The sequence below is a fragment of the Acomys minous genome (assembly GCF_964271855.1).
Source record: "Acomys minous genome assembly, chromosome: 15".
Classification (NCBI taxonomy): domain Eukaryota; kingdom Metazoa; phylum Chordata; class Mammalia; order Rodentia; family Muridae; genus Acomys; species Acomys minous.
Genome location: NC_140497.1, coordinates 98,611,280 through 98,621,544, shown reverse-complemented (window position 1 = coordinate 98,621,544; position 10,265 = coordinate 98,611,280). Strand labels below are relative to the sequence as shown.

General features: G+C 49.2%; 1 protein-coding gene across 1 annotated transcript; it reads left to right on the top strand.

Moving 5' to 3' along the window:
• Positions 1–3,104: 3,104 nt before the first annotated feature.
• MIP (major intrinsic protein of lens fiber) lies at positions 3,105–10,097 on the top strand (the record flags this gene model as incomplete). The annotated part of the gene is made up of 4 exons (XM_084758597.1): positions 3,105–3,464; positions 4,447–4,611; positions 4,960–5,040; positions 8,685–10,097. The coding sequence occupies 4 exons, from the start codon at positions 3,105–3,107 to the stop codon at positions 8,868–8,870; spliced, it is 792 nt and encodes a 263-aa protein (XP_084614723.1). The 3' UTR covers positions 8,871–10,097.
• Between the last annotated feature and the right edge of the window lie 168 nt (positions 10,098–10,265).

Sequence of the window (10,265 nt, the reverse complement as noted above, 5' to 3'; positions counted from 1 at the left end):
CTATCAGGTCTCAACCCTGTAGCCTTCCACTGAGTGCCACCGGGCCTCCTCCCCACCCACCAAAGGGAAGTGGTCAAATAGGGGGCACCAGAGTTCATGTCAGAATCAGTCCCTGCTCTCCACACAACTGTGGAGAATGCACTGTCCATTGGCTAGATCTGAATAGAGTTTTTGGGTTTGTTTTTCTTTCTTTCTTTCTTTTCTTTTTTCTTTTTGTTTTTCGAGACAGGGTTTCTCTGTGTAGCCTTGGCTGTCCTAGACTCGCTTTGTAGACCAGGCTGGCCTCGAACTCACAGCAATCCTCCTGCCTCTGCCTCCCAAGTGCTGGGATTAAAGTTGTGAGCCACCACTGCCCAGCTTATTTTTGTTTTTATGTTCACAGAGGCGGGAGAGATGGCTCAGACCTTAAGAGCACTGGCTGCTCTTCCAAAGGTCCTGAGTTCAATTCCCAGCAACCACATGGTGGCTCACAACCATCTATAATGAGATCTGGTGCCCTCTTCTGGTGTGCATGCAGGCAAAACACTGTGTATATATGATAAATAAATACATCTTTAAAAAAAAAGACTAGCACAGCATAAATATTTTTTCTTTTAGGTTTATTTATGTGTGTGCGTATGTGTGTGTGTGTGTGTGCATGTGTGTGTGTGTGTGTGCATGTGTGTGTGTGTGTGTGTGTGTGTGTGTGTGTGTGTGTGTGTGTGTACCAGGCATCCAATGCCCTGGAAGTAGAGTTATGTATGGTTGTGAGCCACTAATGCTGGGTGTTAGGGCTGAACCCCGATGTTCTACAAGACAATAATGTTCTTAACCGCTGAACTATCTCTCCAGCCCTCATATTTTTTTACCTGAGACAGTCTTCCTATACAACCCTGGTCAGCCTGCTACTTGTTATGTAGCCTGGGCTGGCTTTGAGCTTGCTGCTTAAGGCTTGGGCACTGTCGCTTTAACCTTGGTGGAGGCAGTCCTTGAAGCCCCATACCCCAGTGGGCGCTCCATGCCAGGCACAAATCTTTCATCTCATGTGACTGACACTGGCTTTGAGCGAGCATTTGTGGGGATGAGCCTGGCAGAGAGGTTTGGGGTGACTTCCTCCGGCCTTAACCTCAACAGTCTGTCAATCATATCTGCAGGTGGACAAGTCCTTGGAACTTCTAAAACTGCTTTATTGCTAAGAATCATCCTTATTATTGAGTGACACTGACTATTAACAAGTGTTGACTATTGAGTAATATTCCTATTGACTGCACTGTTTGTCACTTCACTCTCCTGTTGACTAAAGTCTAGGTCACTGTCAGTTTTCCCACTGTGAACAGCTGTCTGTTAGTATGTCCATAGAAGAGTTTCTCTTGGATATATGAGTGCGTTTTTGGGTCAGGAAATATGTATTTGCTTATTTTTTCAGGTAGTGCAGTACTATATACCTTAACTTACACTCTAGCCGGTACTTGAAACTTTCTGTCACTTTGTATCCTCACTTACACCTGCCCCGACATTACTAAGGTCTCTACTCACAAAGTTTCTCTGTGTAGCCTTCCTTGGCTGTCCTAGGCTCACTTTGTAGATCAGGCTGGCTTTGAACTCACAGAAGTCCATCTGCCTCTGCCTCCCAAGTGCTGGGATTACAGGCCTGTGCCACCATGCCCGGCAAGGTCTTTACTCTTAACCATGGCGTTTCCCTTGCTACTGTCTGAGGGTGTTCTCTGGAGGCAGCACGAATCCTGTGTCTTCCAGGGTTGACAGAGGTACCTGGAATCTGGGAGCACCACTAGGTGAGATGCAACACAGTTACAGGACCTGAAGTCAGGAGACTTGAGATGCACCCAATGTGTGAAAGAGTCCTCCATCCTTTGAGTACCCCTGATCTCAGCAACACTTACTCCTGCTCTGTAGGTTAGAATGGGGGAGGGGGGCTTCTTCCATTAAGGTTCTGTTTTCCCCATCCAACTCCAAAGTGCATCTTGCAGGAAGACAGAAACACAGACTCCTTCCCCCCTGGACAGCCTTTGTCTAAGCCATCCTCACAGGGCCTGTTCCCGTCCAGGGCTTCACATGGACAGCTCCGACTTGCCAGACTGTCCAGGTGGAAGAACCTGCCCCTGCCCCCCATTTGGTCTTCTCTACTCACACAGCCCCCCTCTCCTAGGTCCCATGTCCCTCTCTAAGGCTGAACACAGCTGGACCTGTTTCTCCTTGTCCAGACCTGCTTCCCCAGATCCGGCTCCCAGACCTTAGCACGGGGAGCGAGGCTGGGCACTCCAGCACCTAAGTCACAGGGGTCCTGGAGAACAGACTTTGAGTCACTTCACCAGATGCTTCCTTTCATTTGTCACTTCCTGTTACCCCTCATGTGCTGGTGAGTGTAACAACTGACCTCTTTTCTCCTTCTAGAACCCCCACCCCAACCCCACTTTCAGCTTATGCCCCCTACCTCCCCCCTCTCCCCCCCCCCACTCTGTCTCTGATTTAAAAGGGCAGGCTGTGGGTTTGGAAGGGGAGCTGCTGGCACGAGCTGGGGGTCGGGAACCCGAGGCTCTGGGAAAGCCAGACACAGCAGAACTATTCTGCAGGGTCCACAGATTCCAGTCCAGACCAGCCAATGGGAGAAGGCCCCGTAATCCCAGGGAATAAAGAATTCTCTTCAGTTATTCAATTTCCCTGCTGCACCCCACTTCCTTATCCCCTCCCCCACCCTTAACCCTGGTAGACTCAGAGGGGCAGGAGACCCCCACCCACCCAGCCCGACCTATATCTAAGGGAATGAACTCACCTGAACACCTTCCAAGAAATCTGAGGAATGTTCTAGGCCAGATGTCAATCAGGACTTTGAACCCCAACTTTGACACAGATAGAGTGTTCCAGTTCTCCATCCATGAGCCCCATCCTCCTGGCTCTGACTGAGGAGAGAAAGAGAATCCATCCTCTCTGTCAGATGTTCTGTTATGGATTCAGACCTCTATGGGCATGAAGGGGTTAAGAGGCTGAGCCAGTTACCCCAACCTGCCCCTCCCAGGGATTAAGAGTCCTCTATAAAGGGGACTGTCCACCCAGGCAAGTCCAGGGGGTTATTAGGGACCCAGGCACTGTGCCCACCCCCCACTGCCATGTGGGAACTTCGCTCTGCCTCCTTCTGGAGGGCCATATTCGCCGAGTTCTTCGCCACTCTCTTCTATGTCTTCTTTGGGCTGGGGGCCTCACTGCGTTGGGCCCCGGGGCCCTTACATGTCCTGCAAGTGGCTTTGGCCTTCGGCCTGGCCCTGGCTACACTGGTGCAGACTGTGGGTCACATCAGTGGAGCCCATGTCAATCCCGCAGTCACTTTTGCCTTCCTCGTGGGCTCCCAGATGTCCTTGCTCCGTGCCTTCTGCTACATGGCAGCCCAGCTTCTGGGGGCTGTGGCTGGAGCAGCTGTGCTGTACAGTGTCACCCCTCCAGCTGTGCGAGGAAACCTAGCGCTCAACACGGTAAGGGGCTGCGGAGCACGGCATCATGAGCGTTGCTCTAACATGCTTGCTCATGTATGTGCATGCACGTGTGTGTGTGTGTGTGTGTGTGTGTGTGTGTGTGTGTGTGTATGTGTGTGTGTGCACACGCGCGTGACCGGCAGGGCGGCAAGGTGGGGGAGGGGGAAGCAATAAGTGCTTTGGAGGGGAAAAGAGAGCATAGAGCCCTCCATGGAGAATCGTGAGGTGGGGACTCCAGCCTTGGCCTTAGCCCCCCGAGTGCTAAGGTCACACACAGACGTGCCCAAAGGCACCCAGCCTCTGTGCTGCTGGGAACAGAGCCCAGGGAGGTGTGCATGCTAGCCCAAATGAGCTGCAATTCTAGCTCTCCTTTCGGGTCTCTTCTTTCTTCCCTTTCTTCCCTTTCTTTTTCTTTCTTTCCTTTGAGACAGAGTTTCAGGGGTTGTCATGGAACTTGTTCTGTAGACCAGGCCCTTGAACTCACAGAGAGCCGCCAGAGAGCTAAGACTAAAGGTGTGCGCCACCACAGCCAGGGCAGGTTCTTAGATAACTTTACTTTATAAAGCCTCAGTTCCCGCGCTCATAAGTGCAATCTTTTTGTTGTTGTTGTTGTTGTTGTTGTTTTGTTTTGTTGAGACAGGGTTTCTCTGTGTAGCCTTGGCTGTCCTGGAACTCACTTTGTCAACCAGGCTGGCCTCGAACTCACAGAGCTCCACCTGCCTCTGTTTCCTGAGTGCTGGGATTACAGGCGTGCACCACCACGCCAGGCTCAGGTGCAATCATTTTTTACAACAAAGAAGTGCTGGTAGGAGAAACTGAGGTAGAGGTACATCTGCTGGGAGAGGCTATGTGTCCTTCCTCTCCTGGGAACTGAACCGTAGGGGGATGCCCGTGTGAGGTGGTGATCGGTGGCAGTGCTAACAGGTGCTTCCTCTTCCCTCCCCCTCCCTCCTCCTTCCCCCTCCGCCCCCTGGTTGGCCAGCTCCATGCAGGGGTAAGCGTGGGCCAGGCCACCACCGTGGAGATCTTCCTGACGCTGCAGTTCGTGCTCTGCATCTTTGCTACGTATGACGAGAGGCGTAATGGGCGCATGGGCTCCGTGGCCTTGGCTGTTGGCTTCTCCCTCACCCTGGGGCACCTCTTTGGGGTAAGCAAGAAAGGCGGCCCCGAGGTGTTCCTGACTTGTAAGGGTTCTGTCTTTGCCACGCCCATCCTGAGGACCACCCATCCCTTTCAACGCTGATTAGCACAAAGGGTTAAACTCTGTATAGCTACTCCATCCAATCCTTCTTGGGCTCAGGGTGGAAAGCCACACCTCTTGAGTAGAACTGTTCTTCTGGGTCTCTAAGTCTGTCCCCAGATGGATTATCAGTGCCACTAGCTACCCTGGAGAATCATGAAGTTGGGACTACCCCATTTGGGCTGGGATGTGGGCGTTAGGAGGGAAGCCGGAAGGGTGGGTGGGGCGTCTCAGTTAACAGCCCTGTCTTTGCAGATGTATTACACGGGTGCAGGCATGAATCCCGCCCGCTCCTTCGCCCCTGCCATCCTCACCCGGAACTTCAGCAACCACTGGGTAAGTTAGAGTACAGGGTAAGATCACAGAGCACGCGTGGGTGGGGCTGGGTTCTGTCTGGATGCATCTGACAGCGTGCAGCTAAGAAGGCTGCCAGAGGCCTCGGAGAGGTTGCATGTAAACATTGCACTATTGTGCCAAAAAAGAAGCTCTTGGCTGGGTGTGGTGACGCAAGCCTGTAGTGCCAGCATTGGGGAGGCTGATGCAGGAGGAGTATTTGAACCCCAAAAGTTGGGGCCGGCATGGCGGCAAAGCGAGACTTCTCATTTCTGAAACAAACGGACAGAGGGCTCTTGCTGACAATGGTCTTCTCTTGTTAGCTGGGGCTTTTTTTTTTTTTTAAGATTTATTTATCAAAAAAAAAAGATTTATTTATCAAAAAACAAAAACAAAAAAACAATAAAGCCGGGCGTAGTGGCGTATGCCTTTAATCCCAGCACTTGGGAGGGGACAGGCAGATCGCTGTGAGCTCAAGGCCAGCCTGGTCTACAAAGTGAGTCCAGGACAGCCAGGGTGATGTAAAGAAATCCTGTCTCAGAAACCCAAAATACAAAACAAAACAAAACAAAAAAACCAACAAAAAGATTTATTTATGTATAGTGTTTTGCCTGCATGCACACCTGCAGGCCAGAAGAGGGCACCAGATCACATTATAGATGGTTGAGAGCCACCATGCTGTTGTTGGGAAGTGAACTACCGTCCTCTGGAAGAGCAGCCAGTGCTTTTAACCTCTGAGCCATCTTTCCAGCCCCTAGCTGGGGCTTTGTACTGAGTATCCACTGATTCGAGAACCAGAGGTTGCTAAACAGTCAAGGACACTTAAGACAGAAGTCAGAGTATGTCCACCTTATTGTAATAATTCTCAGCATTGTGTGTAACTCTGACTAGAAACCCACTCTTTGCCTCTGTCCATCAATTATAATATATAAGACAGGGCGTTAGAAAAAGAAAGCAAATGTGAAAGCTATCTGTGTAGCGCACCTAACACAGACTCTGGCTTGGAGTACTCATCAATAAATAACGGTAATGCTTACACTGCTTTGGGCATGTGCAAGATAAACATGAAAATAATTTAAAAGAATCTACCAATCTGGGTACAGTGGCGAATGTCTTTAATCCCAGCACTGGGGGTGGGTGGAGAGGGGTAGAGGCAGGTGGATCTCTGTGAGTTCGAGGCCAGCCTGGGCTACAAAGAGAGTCCAGGACAGCCAAGGCTAACACAGAGAGACCCTGTTTTGAAAAACCTTAAAAAAAAAAAAAAGTCAAGATGTACAGCCATTTCCACAACAGCATTAGTTATAATAGCCGCCAGTAAAAGCAACACTAATTCCCCTTGCTAGATGAATGTAAAAATCAAACGTGGCCCATATATACACGGAATATTATTCCACTATAAGAAGAAAAGATGTTCTGATAAGGTAATGACACATACCACATGGACATTATGCTGAGTAAAATTACCTGTCACCAAAAGATAATTTTTATATAGTTCTACATACACGAGGTAGAATATTAAGTTCATTTAGACCAGCCAAAATGGTGCACACGGACATTTCCAGCGCTCAGGAGGTAGAAGCAGGGCCATCGGGAGGCCAAGGCCATCCTAGGCTACACAGCAGTTCTGGGCCAGCCTGTGCTACATGACACCAAAGAGAGGAAGAGAAGGGGGAGAAGGAAGGGAGGAAGGGGAGAAAGAGGAAAGAAAGGAAGAAAAAAGAAATACAAATTGCTAGAAACAGAAGGTGGAAGGGTGGTGTCAGGGGCTGGAGTGGAGGTCAGACGGGCAGCCGAATGGCCTTCGTTTTGCAAACACAAAATCCTGGGCACGAGTTACATGACAGAGTGCATGTATTTACCACTCCTGAGCCTCACATACACTTTAAAATGTTAGTGAGCAGGCGTATCGGCTTGTGCTAGTCACAGCACTCAGTAGGGCAGCTTAGGAGGACTGCCTTGAGTTTGAGGCTATGGTGAGTCACATACAGTGTCTCAAAAACAAACAGTTCTTCAGAGCCCAGGCGTGGTGGCACCTTTTATTCTGGTACTCCAGAGGCAGGTGGATCTTCAGAGTGAGTTCCAGGACAGTCAGGGCTACACAGAGAAACCCTGTCTCACAAAACAAAACAAAATCAAACCCAACAGTCCCAGGATGCTGCTAAGCAATGCTGTGCAGGCACAAAGCAGAGCTTACTGCCTTTCTCTGCATGAACTTGAGCACAGCACTTGGGAGGACCAGAGGGTCTGGAGTTTAAGGTCATATTGAGCTGATGAGAGCCTGTATTAAGCAAATAACGATAAACGATGTTTAATAAAGTAAACTTTATGTTATAAAGGGTATTTTGCCACAATTTGGGTTTTTTTTTCTCTAAAACAATACGTAGACTAGTTCAAAATAACAGCAAATATAATATATGTATGCTAAGGAGGTAGAGGCAGGATAGAAGAACAAAAAAAATGGTTAGTAAGCCAGAAGAAAATGATAGCTTTTGATGTACAGATAGTAGCCCTGGCTGTCCTGGACTCACATTGTAGACCGGGCTGGCCTCGAACTCACAGTGACCGCCTGCCTCTGCCTCCCAAGTGCTGGATTAAAGGTGTGAGCTACCATACCTGGCCCTCCTTATCTTTAAAAAAAAAAAAAACTTCATTGTTTTGCTTTTAGGTACACTGGTATTCTGTCTCCATGTATGTCTGCGTGAGGGTGTCAGATTCCCTGGGCCTGGAATTAGAGACAAATGTGAACTGCTATGTGGGTGCTAGTAGGTGAACATGGGGCCTTTGGAAGAGCAGCCAGTGCTCTTAACTGCTCAGCCATCTCTCTAGCCTCGAGTTTAGATATTTCTAAAGAACAATTTAACTTCATTTTTGTTTTGTTTTATTTTGGGGGTTTTGTTGTTTTGAGACAGTTTCTTACTATGTAACCTTGAATGCCTGGAACTTGCTATGTAGCCTAGGCTGGCTTTGAACTCTCAGAGACCCACTTCCTCTGCCTCCCTAGTGCTGGCATTAAAGATGGGTGCTACTAAGCCAAGCTACGTATTATATACATTTTATTTTTAAATTTTATTTATTTATTTTGAAACAAGGTTTCTCTTTGTAGCCTTGGCTGTCCTGGACTCAGTTTGTAGACCAGGCTGGCCTCGAACTCATGAAGATCCACCTGCCTCTGCCTCCCGAGTGCTGGCATTAAAGGCATGCGCCATCACCGCCTGCCTATATTTTATTCTTTAATGTATGTAGGTGTTTTGCATGTATGTCTACACGCTACGTGCCTGCCTGGTGCCCTTGGAGGCCAGAGGAGCATTGAGATCCCTGGGAACTGGAGTTACAGATGGCTGTGAGCTGCCATGAGGATGCTAAGAATTGATCCTGGGTCCTCTATAAAACCAGGCAGAGCTCTCAGCCAACCACTGAGCCACGTCTCCAGCCCCATTAAGTCTAGAATGTCACACCATGTGGGCTGGTGCTCTGTTTGGCTTTGCACATGCTTAACATGCAGAGCCCTGAATCCAGCAACAGCAGAAGCCTACATGGATGTCTACTAAGACAGTGCCCAGCCAGCCATGCAGGATAAGAGCAGGATGGCTTGTTTTCCCCGAAGAGTCGAGTCCCGCAGCCTGAGCTTGCCTTCTCTCTTCCCACAGGTGTACTGGGTGGGCCCGATCATCGGAGGGGGCCTGGGCAGCCTCCTCTACGACTTTCTCCTCTTCCCCCGCCTCAAGAGCGTGTCTGAGAGGCTGTCTATCCTTAAGGGAGCCAGACCCAGTGACTCCAATGGACAGCCGGAGGGAACAGGGGAACCCGTGGAACTGAAGACTCAGGCCCTGTGAGAGCTCCAGCTGGAGAGAGCAGTCGACAGCTTCTGGGTTTCATGGAGGGGCCTAGCCAGGCCCCCGGATGAAGAAAGAGACCGTGGGGGAGGGGATGAACCTCTTTATTTTTTAACTTATGTTTTCCATTTTTTCCTTTTGCTGTGTGAAATCTTTCAAGTTGCATTCACGACTGGCTGGTGCAAACTTCCCTTCCTCCCTACCCCAGCCTCCTTCGCCGTGTGTGTGCACAGACTGTTCATATGAATGTGGGTGCGTGTGGTGGTGTCTTGAGTTTTGAGGACACAAAAGCTAGGGAAGGGAAAAGAGGTGTCAACATGTATGTCTGTCCCCAGCCCAGTCTGGTGAATACAGGGAACCCCCCCCCCCAAATCTTGGAGTTTCTGACATTTTACCCTGCTTCTAGTCAAGTATGTGGCTCTGGAGGGGGTCAAGGGAGAGATGACTCACCCCTCTCAGGCAACAGACAAGGAATTCTGGGGGTGAGTGAGCAATCCAGAACACTGGGCAAGCGGACCTAAAAGCTTTGAGGGAGAGTTAACGGGGAGACCATAGCCTACCCCAAAGACAGGGGTAGAAGGAGCTCCGAGAAAAGGAAACACTGGGTTTGAGTTCTGTTAAGCCTGCCTGCATCCACTGGCTGGGCTGCCTGTTCACTTAGAAGCAGCCAACCAGGGACCTTCCAACCGAAATAGAAGGCGGTCTAGAAAATGGACCGCCTTACACAGCCTGCCTAGTGGTACTGGAGACTCAAAATTGCTCTCTGAGGCTAAAACGGATAATCTGGTGTCTGAGGTAAATTTACAGGAGTTGAGGGGATTTATTTAGAGCATACTGAACTTTGCAAATGGCCTCTTTGTACTTCTATCTCTAGCTCCATAGTGTTTTCTTTTTGTACGTCTTTTCACTTCTCTCCTTTTGTCTCACAACAAATTCCTGCTCCCACAACCATATCGATCTCCTCTATCCAAATGCTTAATTCTGGGGATGATTTTTTTTTTTTAGCCTTATCTTGTACTGTTGGTAAAATAGCATCGTCTCGCCAGGGGCGCAGGTGACCACGAACGAACAATGAATATTTATTGCAGATCTATCCATTCTGAGCCTCCTGTATATACTTCTCAAGGTTCAAAACCTATGCCTATAGTAAGACAGACAATCCTAACTCCATCCCACACACCAAACCCTCCACTTCCTCCCAAATAAAACACAACTTTTCTAACTCGCCATTGGAGACTTCGGAATAGTCCACCTGACTGGAAGGGGAAGAATGTCTGTAAATGCTACCTTAATTCGACCTCGACCCATTATAACTCAGTAGAAGACACGGAGCGTTCTGGTTCTTACTTTAGGGTAGATGCCTAAACAACCCTTCTCGGCATCCTTCCGTATCCC